Source organism: Acipenser ruthenus, chromosome 3, assembly GCF_902713425.1.
Source record: "Acipenser ruthenus chromosome 3, fAciRut3.2 maternal haplotype, whole genome shotgun sequence".
Lineage (NCBI taxonomy): Eukaryota > Metazoa > Chordata > Actinopteri > Acipenseriformes > Acipenseridae > Acipenser > Acipenser ruthenus.
In genome coordinates, this window is record NC_081191.1 from 52,940,809 (window position 1) to 52,961,374 (window position 20,566).

At 42.6% G+C, this 20,566-nt stretch overlaps 1 protein-coding gene across 2 annotated transcripts in view; it reads right to left on the minus strand.

Moving 5' to 3' along the window:
* Nucleotides 1-6,258: 6,258 nt before the first annotated feature.
* The window catches only part of LOC117435781 (arf-GAP with SH3 domain, ANK repeat and PH domain-containing protein 1-like), a 208,580-nt gene continuing 194,272 nt past the window's right edge, over nt 6,259-20,566 (minus strand). For both annotated transcript variants that reach the window (XM_059013767.1, XM_034059202.3), the window contains exons 29-30: nt 19,538-19,660; nt 6,259-7,415 (exon numbers count right to left, since the gene is read on the minus strand). In XM_059013767.1, the coding sequence (XP_058869750.1) occupies nt 7,341-7,415; nt 19,538-19,660 (198 nt within the window). In that variant the 3' untranslated portion in view covers nt 6,259-7,340. The remainder of the gene's footprint in view (nt 7,416-19,537; nt 19,661-20,566) is intronic.

A 20,566-nucleotide genomic window follows, 5' to 3' on the forward strand; every position in this document is an offset into this window, starting at 1 on the left:
CCTTATGAAACAATTTGTCAGAGCTCTAGATAAGGAGTCGGCAGCCTTCAAGTACCTTCAAGACTTCTTCCCTAAGCTGTCTGAGGCAAAGGTCAAAGCCGGTGTCTTCGTCGGACCACAGATAAAGAAGATCCTGGAGTGCAATTAATTCCCCAAGAAGCTCACTAGTAAGGAGAAAGCGGCTTGGGACAGCTTTGTCGCAGTGGTTCGGGGCTTCCTGGGCAATCACAAGGCCGAAAACTATGTGGAGCTGGTTGAGACTCTGGTGAAGAACTACGGCACAATGGGCTGTAGGATGTCCCTCAAAGTCCATATCCTTGATGCTCATCTTGATAAATTCAAGGAGAACATGGGAGCGTACTCAGAGGAGCAAGGCGAGCGCTTCCACCAGGATATACTGGACTTTGAACGCCGCTACCAAGGACAGTATAACGAGAACATGATGGGAGACTACATTTGGGGGCTGATTCGTGAAAGTGATTTACAGTATAATCGTAAATCTCGAAAAATTACTCACTTCTAAATCTTTTGTAGTCATTTTTGTATTACTTTAGTATACATGTTAATTTGGATTCATATGTTGTTTTTTTCTGACTTTATGTGAACGAAAAGACACAAATTCGCCCGTTTTCTCATTGGAAATAGGTACATTTCAAAATATCACTGTCCTGGTCACAAAAGCAAAGTTTGTGGGGAATAATAGCCATTTTCTATACTTTTGAGGCATAAGCAATTAGGAAATAACACTCACTACCCAGGAACAAAAATTGTGTTACATAGTGAAATCAATAAGTATTCAACATATCAAATATTAAACAATTTATGACTCGAGAAAATTAACTATATCTAATGCTATCGAGATAGTGAATACATTGTTCTAGGAATAGAATCTAACTTCCTGTTTTAGAGTATGTAAGACATGTATTTTGATTGTTGAAATGTGCAACTCAAAGGAGTTACCTCATAAATGCAGAGAATTTGATCATTGCCCCATTTCTGAGTTAATTTGAATATAGAATCAATTGATATTGATAACATATTGTTTAGTTTGGTAGATCACGTCTAAACTAAATAAACACGATAAAACTAATTTTGATAAATTAGTTATTGGAATGTTGGATTCCATTCTGAAATGGAAGTTGAATTAATTATCGTGCATTTTATAGGAAACATTACAACGAGAAACGAGTATTGAAAATACTAATGCAAAGTAGACACTGTGTGATCAGCCAAAATTAATATTAGTATATTAACCATGTATGCTAGTAATGTTATGGTTGCTGTAATCATTTGACTAAGAAATCAATGAACTGTTATACTATTCATGCAGATCTCTAACCAATCATCTTTCCTTTCTGTAATATTAGATTAGTTGTGCACCTTTTTTATTTTTAAATAAAATATTGTTTAATATTTGTGACACGTTATGCGACTGTCGATTATTGTCAAGGGAATCTGAATTCCACATGATAATGAACTTAAATATGTCTCATTTCTCACATTTTGATGTCCCTGAGTGAGCGACTAGAGACTAATTTATATTTAAATAAATTGTATACCTAATTCACTACACTGTGTAACACGGGGGGATTTACTGGCATTTTCCCAAAAGCAACTTAAGCCATACGAACATCGTAACAAGAGCAACGTGTAAAATCTGATGCGTTTCCCAAACACTGTCGTTAGTTAAGTAGTTCGTGAACAACATCGTAGGTCTACGAGTGATCTGGGGTAATCACAAGGAATCGTGAAATCGTGAAAGTACATAAATTCATTGTAAGATCATTCCCTCTTGCTGTATCTGGCAGTATGGCTGCAATTCACAGAATTGTGGAACTTAATCATCACAGATGCCACCCGCGCAGTAGATTATTAAGAATTAATGCCAACATAACAAATTTAAACCCGTTAGATATACTTAGTGACAGAGAAATCATTAGAAGATACCAGCTTCCACGGAATGAAATCCTAACTTTACTGGAATTACTCACACCAGATTTAAGGAGGAGCACTGAGCGCAATTATGCACTAACTCATTGTGGTACTATGCCACAGGTAGCTTTCTCCAAACCATAGGCGATGAGCTGGGACTCAGCAAAGCGTCTGTATCACGGTGCGTCCAAGCAGTAATGACAGCACTTGTTAGGCACGCACCTGAGTACATTAGGTTCCAGAGAACACAGGCAGACGTTCATGACATGACAGAGGATTCCATTCCATTGCAAACATCCCACAGGTCATTGGGGCAATTGATGGTACACTAATTCCCATAATAACCCTGTGGATAGATGAGCCTATGTACGTCAGCAGAAAAGGCTACTCAGCAATCAATGTCCAAGTTATATGCAATCACGAGGGTGTTATCACGGACATTGTGGCAAAGTGGCCGGGGGGTACCCATGATGCTTTCATATGGTCCAATTCCGCGATATCCCAGGCAGCAAAGAACGGGTAATTTGGTGACGGCTGGTTGTTGGGGGACAGTGGATACCCCTTACGACCGTATCTCCTCACTCCTATGCTGCTGAGGAAAGATTCAGCAACGCGCATCACCTCACTAGATGCATCATTGAATGTACCTTTGGTGTGTGGAAAATGAGGTTCAGATGCATTGACAAGTCGAGTAGGGGACTACACTTCACACCAGCCAAATGTTGTGTTGTGATTGTGGTTCTGTCGATTCCACTCCACACAGGTTTTAATTGTAGGCCACTTATTACAATAACGGAGAACGTATTTAACAAGTCGATTAAGTTGTGATTAACTCCTCATCCTTTTCAGCACCTTTGCTGGGACAGTACCTTCTACGATGCACTTTAGGGTAATTTTTAAGATGCAGTTTAACAATGTGTTTCGGGAAACGCATGTAAAGATCGATGCGAACTCAGCTGCGATCCATCGTGAGCATGATCTTGAAACCTCAAGTTCTATCATTATCGGGAAACGGCGGGCCACGCAGCTCTGCAATGACTCCTGTCATTCCGGGAACCAGAGAGACAAGTTTCCCGCTGAATTGAGCAGCTGCAGGCGTTCAACTACGTCTTCAAGCACCAAGCAGGGGAGAAGCACGCCAACACAGACGCCTTGTCCCGCCAACCCTGTGTGAAAGAAGGATGCTTGCACTTTGACAAAGAGGCTGAACTCACCCTGGCTGGGATTTACAAGGGTCTGGATTGGGAGCTCGACCCAGAGGTGAGCAGGGCCAGGATTGTTCAGTGTCAGGAGCTAGTGCCAGTGGAGGGGACAGAGTGTAGGTGGTGTCAAGAGGTGGACCCGGACCTCCAACCTGTTATGCAGTGGCTGGAAGACCAGCAGCGGCCACTCTGGGAAGAGGTTGCTCAGCATTCCACTGCAACAAGAGGGCTGTGGGCGCTGTGGACAAGCCTGGCAGTGAAGGAGGGCGTGTTCCAGTAGCAATGGAATGAGCCAGAAACAGGAGAGGTGAGGTGGCAGGTGGTGGTCCACGAAGCACTGCGCTGGAGGTGCTTAGAGTTCATCACGGAAACTCAGGCACCGGTCACTTTGGGGTCACAAAGTGAACCACATGCTGATCGAGCAACTGGCCGTGACCACTGCCAGCCACCAGAGGGACTGGGACACCCACCTACCCCGTGTTGCTCGCGTGTTGCTCAGCTGTTCAGGACTCCACCTCCTGCAGTCCAGCCCTGCTCATGTTGGGGCGTCAGCTGAGATGGTCTTTGGCCGACAGCTGGACACCCCTGGGTCCTGAGTATGCCCGGAAGCTACAGGATTGGCTGGAGATAGCCCACCACTTCGCCCGGGACCAATTGCAGGCTGCTGGTTCCTGGCGGAAGCAGAGCTATGACCTCAGGACTCTGGGGCGACACTTTGTAGCTAGGGAGTTGGTCTGGGTCTTCAGCCCCAAAAGGAAGCGGGGCCATTGCCCCAAACTGGACAGCCACTGGCTTGGACTTTGCCAGGTCCTGGAGCGGATTGGAGAGGTGGTGTACCGTGTGCAGCTTAGGGGCGCACAGTGGTCCTGTACCGGCACCGACTGGCCTCGAATCGTGGACAAGACCTGTGACTGACTGACCCAGCAGTCCCTGACAGCCCCATGCCCATATCCCTGGTCCCTGTCAGTCCTTTGCCTAGGGGCTCCTCATCCCTGGGTCCTACAAATCCTTCCCCCAACTTCACACTGGTAAGAAGACAACTGCCCTGACTTTGTCATTCCCTCTTGGACGAGGAACTAAGGAGGGGGGGCTATGCAACAACCCGGCGATGTGACTGGCTAGTGGGGGGGAGATTGGGGTCCGAATGGCATACCCAAGATTGGTGAAGGTGGATGGAGGGGGCCGGTTAATGCAAAAGGATAAATAAGAGTTGTGAGAAGACAAAAAAAATAAAGCCTGTGACCTGACAGTGATGGAGTGACTGAACGTGAGAGAGACGAGAGTTAATTAGCGAATTGTGTTCAGCTAGTATTTTATTACTTTGGCGTGAGCCAAGGCCCACATCATTTTGTGTTACCATAAACCGTGCATTCGAGAACTGTGACACCTGTCTGTGTGTGAACTGCTTACCCTCGACGCAACAATACATAACCTTTTTACACCTTTGCTTTGTGTTTAGTTTTGCACAATAAGTTTATATTGATATTTTTCTATTCTATATTATTTTAGATTTGTGTGTGATTTGAAATGCATTTGAGAGTGATTTGTATTTTGTTTGATCACCCTTTTTCGCTCCCTTGAGTTACATTAATTCTGTACTATACAGGAAGTGTCATTTTCGTGAGCGAGATTTCTTGGATACTGATGAAATAAACGGATAATTATTTTACATTATCTACTTGGTCTCTGTTTATATTCACTGTGTACCAGCATACTATACATGGCCCGCCCAAGCTAATGTGACAGGAACGCTAGTTTACTTGTGGTAATCAGACAGTTTTAATAGCTTCTTCCTCATCACTCATTCCTTCCATCTTCTACTGAGTTTTGAGGTGGCCGCCTTGAAATACATCATAACGTAGTGCTCCGCATTTTCATCAGCTAGTCAACAGTGCCCCGCCACTGCAGTGGAAATTTATCCGACCCAAACGTACCCATACCTGGCGACCTAGGTATGGGTTGGGTACAACAGTGGAAACGTGGTATAAAGGTGTTGTCTACAGTATGTTGTTTTAGGGTAGCTATTTTACCAACCCCTCTAATGATACAGATCTTTTTTACTAATTAGACAGAGATGTGAAACCTATCAACAGGAAACTTTCCTGTGCTTTTTCAATTTTTATTAGTACTGCAAAAGAAAATTAAACATAGAAAGATACCAAAACTGATCATTTGGTTTTAGACAAATTCCCTGCTTGATCTGTCTGCATATCTTTGATTAGAGAAATGCAGATATGTAGGGCTACCAAGAGACAGTATTTAATAAGTAATCAGAGTGTAAGCGGGGTAAAACACAATCCCACATTGACTCACCTGTCCCAACAGTTGTTGAAGGGTATTTTTGGGTGATGCAAAAGATCAGCTGTGAATGTCCACTGAGAATGCATTTTATTTAATTCAGCACGCACGCTGCTCCAGTGTATCAACTGCAGTGGGCAAATGTAAGGCTAGATGTAAATCAACCTTGCACAATTCTAAAGCTGTCAGCAGACTGGCCTCAATCAATCAATAGCAGATTGATTTTTTCCTGCAACCCCTAAAACATGCAAACATTGGAGTAACCATATCAGACAACCACCATCCAATCAAGGACAGAAAAAGGCTATAACTCTTTATTCAACATAACACTTTTATTAATGGATAAAATGGAATGATAGGGTGGAACTTCCTGACTGTTCTGTTAAAACTGCACAACTGAAACACTGGAACTGGAATTGGCAACGTAGTGGAAATTAAATCTGAAGATACACGTCTAATCCAGTTAACTCTTACAAATAAATCTGTAAAATAAGCATGGCAAAGCAATTTAATCCATCTCCATAGCCATTTTTCAAGATGACAATTACATTGTTTTTGTGCAGAATTTTAAATGAAAAGGTGGTCAGACTACTGTAACCCAAAGCGTTTAGACATCCTCTTCAATAAATCCCAGATGAAATAAATATTCACTTAACTATAATTGCACTCTTTTTTTGTACAATAACTACATCTTGAAAAATCTTCAACTTAACTTAAATTAAATTGCAATTCTTTTTTAGACCAGGGTGTGCTGAATTCATATTTGAAATCAACTTTTTGTTATTATAATGTGCTAAACTATTTAAATACTGGACAAATAACATAATACAATTTCAAGATAATTTTAATACAAGGTCAAGTGAATTGACAAGCAAAATTTCAAGAGTAGAAAATCACAGACCATGAACACTGTTTTACACTAGAATCTATTATATGGTATTACATTGTCCCTACATAATACTGTGGTCCTTTAAGCTTCTAATCTCCCAGTACAGTACAATAAAATCCAACAATTATTGAGGTGTATGGAATTTTGTTGTACAACACGATTCTTTATCTTCATCAGTCATTAGACTAACATTCTAAAAACTGTGGAATATAGAGGTAAATATGTGGTAAATCACAGAGGTTAATAATGTCCAAGTCCCATGACTTTCAAAGAAGACTAATATATATATATATATATATATATATATATATATATATATATATATATATATATATAAAGCAAGCAAGGATAAGGAATACAGGTTAATGAATATATACTTCACCCTCAAATGTGCGTTTGTACTAAGCATTTTTAGGATAACCAAGTAGATTTTCTGCTCTGTATGCCCATCTACAAAAGAACCCCCAAGTTTTCATTCTGAAGCAATTATCTATTCTATACCGATCTGCTGTTACTGAGATGATATAACCTTCGACTTACAGATAACAGCTGAACAAGTCTGCCTATAAGCAGTAAGCAAGCAGTGTATTATGTGTGTGTGTGTGTGTGTATGTGTGTGTATATATATATATATATATATATATATATATATATATATATATATATATATATATATATATATATATATATATATACACACACATAAACATCATTGACAGAGATGTAAGTAAGTGCTAGTTGCCAAGGATGGTTACAGCACCCAATAAGGCGTGCCAGGTTCCAAGGCTACGGTAATACTGGCAGGCTACGGTAATAAGGCAGGATAACACAGTATATTTACTTTACATATATACTTTACACCTCATACGGTGGACCTAAAGGAATAATTTTTTAACAGCAGCTATTTACATAGTTGTGCACATGGTTAAGAGGAGGCAGCAGTCATTCACTTTGCTTAAAATAAAAGAAGCCTAATGCTTTTATTAATGAAGATGTGCAATGCACAAGTCAGTTTGTTGCTAGTCAGATAAGATGTGAACAAAGGACATTGGGAAGACACCCTTCCGGTCTGGCTGCCCCTCGATGTGTCCAATCTGTTAAAAAAAAATAATAATAAAAATTAAATAAAACATTTAACAATATGGCACAAATCTGGCATTACATAATATTGACCCTATTTCAAAAAACTTGCAAAGACAATACAAATTAGGTATAAAGCTAAATAATACAAATAAAAAGCAATTATTGCATAGTTTCTTGCTTGCTATTTATTAATTAGTCTCCAAAAAGGATGCATTTTAAAGTTACAAATTAAATAAAGATACACACTATAATAATGTAAGAGAGAATTGTTTATTAATTAATATTGAACTAATACAGAAAAAATGAATGTTATAATACAATAAATATATGTTGTTGTTTGTAGAGGATGCATGATGTTAAATGTGCAATTAATTAATTAAACAATAAAAAATACATATTTTTTGTGTGGATATAACATAAAATATAATAATGTATGGGCCAAAATATATCTTCACATAGTAATTAGTAATTTACTAAACTATGACCACACAATAATATGATATATATTATCGTGTGATAATAATATATTCTGACCCATATATTCTATGTTTCTTAAAGCACACAAGTGAATAAATTTGAAACATTTCTGTATTTATTAATTGTTTGTCAGATTTTCATCTGTTATAGATTAACAAGAAATGTAATATATACAGACGTGCTCAAATTTGTTGGTACCCTTACAGCTCATTGAAATAATGCTTCATTCCTCCTGAAAAGTGATGAAATTAAAAGCTATTTTATCATGTATACTTGCATGCCTTTGGTATGTCATAGAATAAAGCAAAGAAGCTGTGAAAAGAGATGAATTATTGCTTATTCTACAAAGATATTCTAAAATGGCCTGGACACATTTGTTGGTACCCCTTAGAAAAGATAATAAATAATTGGATTATAGTGATATTTCAAACTAATTAGTTTCTTTAATTAGTATCACACATGTCTCCAATCTTGTAATCAGTCATTCAGCCTATTTAAATGGAGAAAAGTAGTCACTGTGCTGCTTGGTATCATTGTGTGCATCACACTGAACATGGACCAGAGAAAGCAAAGGAGAGAGTTGTCTGAGGAGATCAGAAAGAAACTAATAGACAAGCATGGTAAAGGTAAAGGCTACAAGACCATCTCCAAGCAGCTTGATGTTCCTGTGACAACAGTTGCACATATTATTAAGAAGTTTAAGGTCCATGGAACTGTAGCCAACCTCCCTGGGCGCAGCCGCAAGAGGAAAATCGACCCCAGATTGAACAGAAGGATAGTGAGAATGGTAGAAAAAGAACCAAGGATAACTGCCAAAGAGATACAAGCTGAACTCCAAGCTGAAGGTACGTCAGTTTCTGATCGCACCATCCGTCGCTTTTTGAGTGAAAGTGGGCTCCATGGAAGAAGACCCAGGAGGACTCCACTTTTGAAAGAAAAACATAAAAAAGCCAGACTGGAATTTGCTAAAATGCATATTGACAAGCCACAATCCTTCTGGGAGAATGTCCTTTGGACAGATGAGTCAAAACTGGAGCTTTTTGGCAAGTCACATCAGCTCTACGTTCACAGACGAAAAAATGAAGCTTTCAAAGAAAAGAACACCATACCTACAGTGAAACATGGAGGAGGCTCGGTTATGTTTTGTGGCTGCTTTGCTGCGCCTGGCACAGGGTGCCTTGAATCTGTGCAGGGCACAATGAAATCTCAAGACTATCAAGGCATTCTGGAGCGAAACGTCCTGCCCAGTGTTAGAAAGCTCTGTCTCAGTCGCAGGTCATGGGTCCTCCAACAGGATAATGACCCAAAACACACAGCTAAAAGCACCCAAGAATGGATAAGAACAAAACATTGGACTATTCTGAAGTGGCCTTCTATGAGTCCTGATCTGAATCCTATCGAACATCTATGGAAAGAGCTGAAACTTGCAGTCTGGAGAAGGCACCCATCAAACCTGAGACAGCTGGAGCAGTTTGCTCAGGAAGAGTGGGCCAAACTAACTGTTAACAGGTGCAGAAGTCTCATTGAGAGCTACAGAAAACGTTTGATTGCAGTGATTGCCTCTAAAGGTTGTGCAACAAAATATTAGGTTAGCGGTCCCATCATTTTTGTCCATGCCATTTTCATTTGTTTTCTTATTTACAATATTATGTTGAATAAAAAATCAAAAGCAAAGTCTGATTTCTATTAAATATGGAATAAACAATGGTGGATGCCAATTACTTTTGTCAGTTATTTCAGAGAAAATTGTGCATTCTTCGTTTTTTGTGGAGGGGTACCAACAAATTTGAGCACATCTGTGTATAATTATATATATATATATATATATATATATATATATTATTTCTATAGTTTTTTTTTCATAAGCTGCTGAAATAATGTATATTTTCAAAATCTAAACAAATGTAACCCACAGTGCGACCACATGGCTATACAATGTGCGATATTGACAAACCCTATACTGAGCAAAATGGTAAAATAAAAGGGGGGATTTTACAAAAAAACTCAGATAAACATGTATAGTAGATATACGTTGCGTTCCCTTTCAATTCCAAGATGACCACCGACAACATTATGTATGGGATATGCCTGCCCATTGGGTAGGTAATTGCTGAGCTCTCTATACTAGAGCTGCCAATAGGCCCCTTCCTGTGATGATGCACTCAGTCCCGCCGACTGAGGGATTAAAACCGTCATCCTGAGAAAGCCATTTCTCTTTTTCCTTCTCAAGATGGTACAGTAAGACCTCTGTGTTGAGCTGAGCATGTTGATAGAAAAGAGCTTCTTGAGTCGAATCGAGTCGATTGTATTTCCCTTGCATTCGTGCTGAAAGCTGGCTCGCCGCTTTCCAGGTATCAACGACTTTGAAAAGACAGAGCCTTTCACCTTTCTGTCTTTCAGCAGCCTCCTCGCTTGTGTGGTAGGCCGCTCTTTGTTATCTGTCTGTCGTGTGTGAGCAACTGCCTGTGCAGTCACCCGGGAGTGGTTGTCGATTTCTTTCTTGAGAGTACACAATTCCTCCACGGGGCTAGGCCTTGCCGCATCCCCACTGTTGAGTCACTCTTCCAACCGTGCTCTCCTCCACGGGGCTAGGCCTTGCTGCATCCCTGCTGTCGAGTAGACACCGGCTGCATAGGCCCACCCACCTCGGTGAGTCGGGCCTTGTAAACAGTGTGCTCTCCCCTATCTATCTATTCTACCATGGTTTTTTGCTGTCTGCTTCAACTCTCCCACCGTGGCTTTGGCCCTTGTGTCCCCCTGGTGCATGCTATGCGCTGCCCAGGTGTGTCACTGCACGGTTAGGGTAGGCACAATTGCATAGCTACCACCTGGTGCTTCGGTACCGCGGTGCACGCATAGCCCTTGGTACTTCGGTATCTCGGTGCGCAAGGTGCTCATTGCATACGGCACATGGTGCCCAGCACTACAGTGTCAGTGCACAGACACAGCGCTGCACGGTACATGGTGCACATAGTGCTCGGTACTTGGTGCCCACTGCTACAGCGCTAGTGCACGAACGCAGGGTGCTGCATGGTACGTGGTGCATGCAGTGCATGGTACTCGGTGAGCACGGTGTTCAGTACACACGGTGCTTGGCCACTGTTACAGAGCTAGTGCAAGAGCACATGGTGCTGCACAGTACTTGGTGCACGTAGTGCTATGGTACTCGGTTTGCACTGTGCTCAGTACGCACGGTGCTGTGCGATACTCGGTGTGCACGGTGCATGGTTACAACCAGTGCAAGCGGTGTTCAGTGCACAGCCGATGCAGAACACCAAACCCATGTCAGGCAAGTAGGGGTTCCACCCCTGCACGGCCTGCAATGCAAATATCCCGCAGGTGGATAAGCATACCCTCTGTGCGCGGTGCTTGGGCGTCCAACATGCCACCTTCGCCCTTGAGAAGGAAGTGGCCTGCAGCATCTGTGCAGCTTTTCAGCCCCGGGTGAAGGAAAATAGCTTGGAGAGGGCAACGAAGGCGAGTTCCGCGTCCTCATTGGCCGGACCGTCGGTGGCTCTTGGAGCTCCAGAGCCCCTCCTCCATGACCTGTCCCAGGACCCCCTGTTGCGCAGGCCCTCCGTAGTCGCTCCCCATCTCCGCAGATGAGAAGGGTGAAGCGCTCGAGGCAGGCGAGGGACATTATGGACCTCAAAGCCCAGATGGCCCAGGTCCTGGAGTTCTTGGCCAAACAGGCACTTGCGGCCCGGACCGCAGTCCCAGCTCCGTTGCAGCCCCAATTGCCATACAACCCCCCCGGGAGATAAGGGTGGATGGGAAAAGGAGTAAGAGGACACACTTTCAATAGCGGCCTCTGGGGATGGGGCCTCCTTCTCCTCTGCCATGCAGGTAGGAGGGGAGCTCGAAACCCCTGCTGAGGAAGAACCTGGCTTCGAGGTAGCCTCAGAAGCCAGTGTTCCCCCATTGTCTAGCTCAGTTTCAGCACTGATGGAATGCGCTGCAGGCTTCCTGCAGGTCCCCTGGATGCCAGCGGCAGATCCACACTGGTCTGTCTTCTGGACGCAGGCGATGGCTCCTCGCTCTCAAAAAGTTCCCAGCCTTCTCATGAAGGAGGTACGCTCCTCCTGAGATCGTCCGGCCTCAGGTCCTAGTGTGTTAAAACATGCCGAACCGCTTGCCTCTCTAGAAGGTTTGGAAAAGCTGGGCCTAGCGGGGTTCCTCCCAGTAGACTCCACTATCGCGGCCCTGGTTAAGGCCCCGCCTGTGGGTGGGTTGGCTAGAGACCCGGCTTGCCCGAACCCAAACGCATCTCAAGCGGGTGTATGCAGCAGAGGTGCAGGTAACTCGCCTGTCAAACACGATGAGCGGTTTGCACGGTGTGCTGCGCGAGGCCCCAAGCTCTTGGCCGGAACCTGGCTAGCTTGATTGTGGCTCGTAGACAGCTGTGGCTGAGTTCCTGACACAAATAAGGCTGTGCTGCTAGATGCGCCTATATCCCCAGGACATACCTTTGGGCAAGCCGTAGAGGAGATCTTGCAGAGATCCCACTGGGAACATGAGGCATCCCAGCAGGTGACCGCTTGGCTCCATCCCTGTGCGGGGCAGATCGAACCACTGGCAAGCTCCTCAGGCGCGGACTGTCACCAGGACAGTTCCAGTCCCCATGGCTCCGCTGGGTGACCTAAGGCATTGCCTACAGGGCATATAAGCAGCGAACAACCGGGCCCACCCGGCAGACAGAGGGAACGCAGGACGTGGCCAGCCCACACACCAGCGTCCCAGGAGACGTTTCCAGGGCCAACGTCCTAGACAGCCACCCCAGACTGCCCTGCCAGAACCTCAGTAGCCCAAGCAGGGCCCCTGAAGGCTGGCGGCCTCAGACGCCCTTTTCGGCACAACAGCTGCAGTACCGTGCAAAATGATTACGCGCTTCAGTTCCGCTTGGGACTTCCTCCTTTTCGAGGTATCACAAATATTTTCGTGACAGACCCTCTCCAGACCTCAGTACTTCAGAAGAAAGTGGCAGCTTTGCTGTGCAAGCGAGCCATTCATCTCGTAGGCCCCACCTCCCACGGAGAGGGGTACTACTCGAGGTATTTTCTGGTGCCCAAAAAAGGTGGTGGCTTTCACCCCATCCTAGACCTGAGGCTCCTCAACGGGTTCTTTAAAGAAAGGAGGTTCCAGATGCTGACTCACCATTCTCCAGTCTGTCCGGCCGGGCGACTGGTTCACCACCGTGGACTTACGGGACACATACTTTCACGTTCCCATTCATCCAGACAACAGGAAGTATCTCCGTTTCTCTTTTCAGGGAAGCGTTTATGAGTTTGCTGTGGTGCCATTCGGCCTCTCCCTGGCTCCTCGTACGTTTTCAAAGTGTGTGGACGCTATCCTGGCCCCCGTGCGGCTGCAAGGGATCAGGGTAATAAACTATCTCGATGACTGGTTGATCTGTTCCCAGTAGCGAGAGGGAGCAGTGGCCCACACGGCGGTCGTGACAGAAAATCTGGCGAGGCTGAGCCTCACCATCAACGATGCAAAGAGTCGGCTTACATTGGTGCAGTGCATGACGTACTTGGGGCTCCAGCTGGACTCCAGTACGATGTACGCATACCTGTCAGACAACAGAGTTGCAGTTATCCAGGGTTGTCCCTCCTTGTTTCGACAGGGATAGCAGGTCACCCTCCTATTGTGCCAAAAACTGTTGGGTCTGATGGCCGCAGCCATATCGGCCATTCAGCTGGGTTTGCTTCGCATTTGCCCCGCTGGGAGTAGTGTTAAATCGCCAAGTGGTGACGACAGACGCCTCTAACTTGGGTTGGGGGATGGTCTGGGAAGGCAGAGGACTACACAGATCCTGGCTGGAACGCTGGACATCGCTGCATATAAACATGCTGGCGTTGTAAGCGGTCTCTCTTGCTCTTCACCACTTCCTCCGAGTGCTGAGGGGTACACATGTGTTGATCCGGACAGACAACACGACAGTGGTGGCATATGTCAACCACCAGGGTGACCTATGGTCCCCGGGGTTGCATCGCATGGCCTTCAGGCTACTAATATGGGCTCAGAGGAACTTGCTGTCCCTGTGGGTGATGCACATTCCCAGAGTGGTGAACTGGGCAGCGGACCTCTCCAGGGAGGGTCTGTCTCCGTCAGTGTGGCGACTCCACCCTCAGGTAGTGAAGCACATTTGGGAACGGTTCGGGAAGGCGCAGGTTGATCTATTCGCCTCGGCAGAGACGACGCATTGCCCCCTGTGGCACTCCATCCACCACTTGGGTGGTCCACTCGGCGTAGACGCCATAGCACACGAATGGCCTAAGTGTTTTTGTACTCTTTTTCCGCCTATACTGCTGCTCCCGGCCTTTCTCGAAAAGGTCCGGTTAGAGGACGCGTCAGTTCTCCTAATGGCCTCCAGATGGCCAAGGAGAATCTGGTTTTTGACCCTGTGCCAGCTGTTACACGGCCAGCCCTTGCATATCCCACTGCGCATGGATCTCCTCAGTCAGGCGATAGGCACTCTTTGGCACCTGGAACCGGGCAGGTTCCGGCTATAGGTCTGGCCCCTGAAAGGGACAGCTGGTTAGCCCTAGGGCTATCAGATGAGTTTGTGGGTATGTTGCACAACGCTAGGGCAGACTCCACTAGGTCTTTGTACACCTACAAGTGGAGGTATTTCAAAGCTTGGTGTCTGGCTGGAAGCCATGACCCAATCTCTTGCCCTACGCTAGTTATCTTACAGTTTCTGCAAGAACTGCTTGATGCTGGTAGGTCACCTTTCACTTTGAAGGTGTATTTAGCGGCTATTTCTGCATACCATGCCCCTGTAGATTCGGTGTCTCCGGGTGTGCATTTTTTGGCTACCAGATTTCTTAAAGGCGCTCGGCGGGCTCTCACGAAGGCCCCATTTGAGCCCATACGCTCCATAGAGTTGAAGTACCTGTCTATGAAGACAGCCTTCCTCGTGGCTATCACCTCTGCTAAGCGGGTCAGTGAGCTGCAGGCGCTGTCTATGCACATCTCCTGCATGCGTATTTGGGAGGATGGCAGCAGGGTGTCTCTGCGCACCAAGCCCGCTTTCCTCCCCAAGGTGATCACAGCCTTCCACATTAATCAGTCTGTGGAACTGGAGTCCTTCCATCCACCTCCATTTGCTTCAACAGAGGATGAGATTAAATTTCCTCTGCCCAATGCGGGCACTGAGATGATATGTGGATAGGACAAGAGCTCTGCGTCAGTCTAACCAGCTCTTTGTCTGTCACGGGACACAGACCCTAAGACAGCCCTCTCAAAGCAGCGTCTGTCACATTGGATTGTGGACACAGTCTCGACTGCGTATGATGGTGCTGGCTTGCCCCCACCTGGGAGAGTAGCCGCACACTCCACTAGAGTTTTGCATACAAAAACAAATCTGGTCTCATTACTGGATTGCTGTAGAGCAGGGGTGCACAATTCCGGTCCTGGAGGGCCGGTGTCCCTCCTGGCTTTTGTTCCAACCTTGCCCTAAATTACTTAATTGGACCAATTATTACCAATTATTGGTCTAATTAAGTAATTTAGAACACAGTTGGAACAAAAGCCAGGAGGGATCCGGCCCTCCAGGACCGGAATTGTGCACCCCTGCTGTGAGTATGAAAAATTCATTTGCATAGGGACAGATTTTTTCATAAAGACTGTAATAAGCCAGTTGACACATTTCAGTAACTGATTTCACATTTTTATGTCCCTGGCCCTGGGTGAAAAACAAAAAAATGTGTTGGGATGCAGTGTTTTACTTAGATCTCTTAGAACAGTCCTATTTCACCTGCATTATACCAGGCTGATTGCCTTTTTTGTGTGGTCTCCAATTGATCAAATCAAATCAAAGCGTATTTATATAGCGCCCTTCATACAGGTGTGCCTCAAAGCACTTTACAGGACAAAATAGTCAAATGTATAAAAACAAAACAAACAAACAAACATGTCTGATTGAAAAAAGTTTAACAAATATAAAATGTAAACACCAGTAACTAAATAATAATACAAAAATCTCTCTCTCTCTCTCTCTATATATATATATACTGTATATATACATAATGCAGATAAAATACAAACAGATACAACAATAAAAACTAAAACAGACATATACATACATACATATACATATTATAAAAATGAAATTCTCAAACAAACATGTTTTTAGTCTTGTTTTAAAAGCAGATAGAGTATCAGCTTCCCTCACATGTGCTTGTAGCTTTCCAAAGTTTAGGGGCTCTATAACAAAAAGCCCTTCCTCCCCATTTAACAATTTATTTGAGGGATTACCAGCAATCCCATATTCAGGGATCTAAGGTTACGAGTGGGGATACATGGGGTAAGCAGTTCTCCTAAATAGGTTGGTGCCAAATTATTTAGTGCCTTATAAGTTAATAACAGTATTTTAAAATCAACTCTAAAAATGTATATGTGAAATCAGTTACTGAAATGTATAGGAAGCCAATACAAATAAGCCAACACTAGGGTTATATGTTCCCCTTTTCTGGTTTTAGTCAAGATTCTAGCAGCAGCATTTTGAACCAGTTGCAAGCGAGACAACAAACATTTTGGGATGCCAGAAAATAACACATTACAATAATCAATTCTGGAGGATACAAAGGCATGTACTAGTCTTTCAGCGTCAGATGTAGAGATTATAGGTTTAAGTTTTGCAATATTTCTCAAATGATAAAAAGACGATTTTGTAATCTTTTTGATAAGTTTCTCAAATAAAAGAGTAGGGTCGAAGATCACACCTACATTTCTCATTTCTAGTACAGGTTCAGAAGGTAGTCTGCTGAAATCCAGGCCAAATGATTCAGGCTTATCTAGCTGGTTTGATGGGTACAACATATTTCCTTCCAAGTGTGTGGGACTTTAGAAATTTAGTCAGGAAATGGGACGTTAAGGTTGCATGAACCTTAACTCACCCCTATTATGCCTATGCATTACATCAGATATGACGTCATACTTGACATCAGTAATGACATCAGCAATGACTAACCTCATGACAAATGCTCCACCAAGACTATCCAGAACGACATTACCAAAATAATAACCTTTGGAGAGTTTCTGTGATGTCACCATAAACTAGGAGACCTTTAGTTTACAGTCACAGAACCTGTAACTCACTGAAGTACATCTTTTATTTTTTATAATACCTGGATATTAGATATGTTAAAAAAAAGACAATATAAAAGGTGTCTTTGCTTAGGTCGCAGGTCAAATCTAAATCATCTAGAGGAATATGTCTCTTGTTTTTGTAATTAAATTAAACATGAATGGTCATGTAACTAATCACATAACAAATGCTCCACCAAGACTGCCCAGATGGACATTACACTGGGAAAAAAAAATTCTCTGTGCTGGACTGTAGCTATCATGCTTCTTGGCGAATGTGCCAATGTAGACACAATCATAGACAAAACAAGTACACTTTCATTGTGCTCACTGTCACTCAGGTCACTCTATTGTGACCTGAGTGACAGTGAGCACAATGAAAGTGTATTGTTGAATAATTACTACTGTTACTTCCAATGCAAAAGTTGGCACACTTGCCACTATGCAATATGGCATTGCCACTATCTATCCAAGACCATTGGTTTACCAAATGCATCTGAATGTGTATCTCACTCAGTAAAAGGAATGTTTTTTTGTCTAGAACAGTGCCATGGAGAATGAGGACCAAACTATGCTTCTTTGTGTTGTTATTGTCATATGAGTTCCTAAGAACAGCTGACGGCACCATATTCTGCATACCAAGAAACACACCCAGGTAATGTCGTTCTGGGTAGTCTTGGTGGAGCATTTGTCATGTGATTAGTCATTGCTGATGTTATTACTGACGTCATATCTGATGCGATGCATAGGCATAATAGGGGTGAGTTAAGGTGCAACCTTAACGTCCAATTTCCTGACTTTTGTGATTTTAAACTGCAACCTTAATGTTATTTTAACAACGTTTTTGTTACTAAATTTTATTTTGTTTCACTTGTTTCTTCCACTATGACTTTGTGAGGTTTATATCAGGAGGTGTTTTTTTTTTGTATTTTCTTGCTCTTTTAAAACATCACTGTGACAGGGTAGCATCACAGCCCAAGATGTTACCAGCAGGAAGAGAGACTCAGAAGCAAGAAGCTGCAGTGAAGTGCTATAACACACGTTTAATAACACATAAAACAATAACCAAAACACAGCAACAAACAAATAGGCTCAAAGGGCAAAACAAAAGGTTGTACAAAAAACTCACAGACATAAACAGGACAGCACAGGACAGCACAGCACATCACAGCAACACCAACAATAACTTCTAACAACGCCAGTGATTACCCATTTATACACCTGTGGCTGGAGCCTCATTAACCATCAATCATTCAATTATTGCCTCAGCCACATTCCCGTGCTTTCTGGCAGGGAGGAATTTAACCCCCTCCCTGCCAACCCAATATATTGACACTGTTTGTGTTCCTATGAACAAAGTCAAGGAAAAGGTAATTTACATTTGAACAACTTTTGTTTTATTTAACATCTTATACAAAGTAAGTCTCAAGTGCTACTCATCTTTCTCATCTAGCCTCACTCTACAACTTGCATGTCAGAAATGTTATAAATCCAATATCATGACATTTTTATATTATTTATTATTATTATTACGACATGAGGTGGGCTCATTTAAATTGTCAATGAGAACAGTAAATGATCTGGGGCTGGTTAGACGGGTTAAATAGTGGGCAAACAAACTGTCAAATGAAATCAGTTAGTTTTCCTGGGCTGTTTTGTCACTATCTTGTCTGCTCACTCTTCAAGCTGGCGTCATTTTGCAATTGCTCTCATGTGAAGACCAACTTTCATAAATTAAATTTGATAATAATACAATTGCAATAATAGTAGTAATAGTACAATAATACCTATTAAAAAAACAAAACAAACAAAAAAAATATTGCAGCACTCAAATACAAAGGCAGGCTTGCAGCACATATATATTGTACACGTTTAGGGTTATACATTGCTATGCCTTATTTTAACTTTCAAGTTTAAAGCACTCCGTGAAAGAAACTGTGATTTGTAAAATGTTTTATTTTTAGTGTTATGTTTGGGAATTACTACATTTTTTAAAATGAATTTACAGTATTTTTCCATTTTTAGTAAGCTCTCTTTTTTTAACATGATTTTTTGTTGATATTAAGGTGTAAATGTTATACCGGTTCTCCCCTAGAATTTACATATATAAATGAAGATTACATTTATATATATTTTTCAATATAATATTCTCAATCCATGGTACCATGGAACATATTTGCATAAAATATTGTTAAATGGGGAAAAAAAATTCAGATGTTGCCAAAATATATCCAGTAATGATTGTTTACTGTAACATTTACGTTTGTTAAAATCGAAATGTCTCCCTTTTGCCATCTTATAGGCACCCATCCTTTGCACTTCCTTCAAAATAAAGGCTTACACCTTTGACATGGAGCTATGTGTAATACAGTAAATGCCATTTATACCATACTACACCAGTAAACTCCAAATACAACTGAAAATATGATTAACTCCAAGAATGTCAACTGACTTAAATACAATAGGTTGTTTACTGCTCCAAAAGTCTAAATCCTACAATCCTTTTTATTGAAATTGTGATATTTTTTCAGATAAACATTAAAAGGTTCACAGGGACACTCACCCACCACTCTTGATCCTCTTCACCAGTAACAATAATCACCTCACCCTCCACAAATGTCAACTCATCATCGTTGTCAGCTTGGCAGTCATAAATCGTTTTGACTCGCCGCACCTTGTTTTTCCCCTGCGAAGACAGCAAATATTACTACACTGTTTTTAGCATTCATAACTGCAGAAGGACCACATATTTAAAATGATGAAGTTGCATTTTTCTCTATTAGTCACCTCTATTGCAAGACATTCTGTTCATAAAACACTACTGTTAACCCCCTTTTACCTGTGTGTGTGCCATTGGTTTTAGTGTCACAAAATCCTCTGTCAGAATCAGCAGCAGAATTGAGGTTGGTGCGCAATTTGTTTTACCGGGCATTGGAGGTTTTTAACGCTAGACGGCGCTATGCTACGTTTCAAGGATTTTAACTGAAATACATCTGTTCTCTAGCAGGTGCTGCAAACTGAAGCCTCTGCCCTTCCTGACATCTTTCTGCTAACCTCAAGTAAAGGCCTATAATTAACATGTTTATAAAGTTGTGTGATAAAAGGCGATTTCTGCAAGAGACAGACAACAAGCATAATAACTCATTTAAAAAAAAATACAGTGACCTAATTAAGCAATAGAGTGCTAACAAAAGTCAAGGTCACCTACCATATGGTAGAGCCTTCATTAAGAGGGCACTATCGCTACTGGAAAACTATTTTCTCATTATTTTCTAAAAGAAACAACACTTTAAAATCTAAATTTACCTTCAATTTGTAGTGATTTTCCGGAAATTACTTTTAGGAAAATAGTCCTGAAAATGTTCAGAAAGGACCACATACCATAGAGAAAACAAATAACTTTACTTGTCAGTGTAGTTCATCTAGAGTGCTAGGTAATGGAGCAATATTACTGAACTGTCCAGGCAATTGGCTGATGCAGCAGTGGCAGGTATAGGACCGGTTGCTTTCGTCATTACAAAATATTGATTGGCTGGTTTTGGTGGATAATAAAATAAATTTGAACAATTGTGTCTTTGTTTAGTATTTGCTG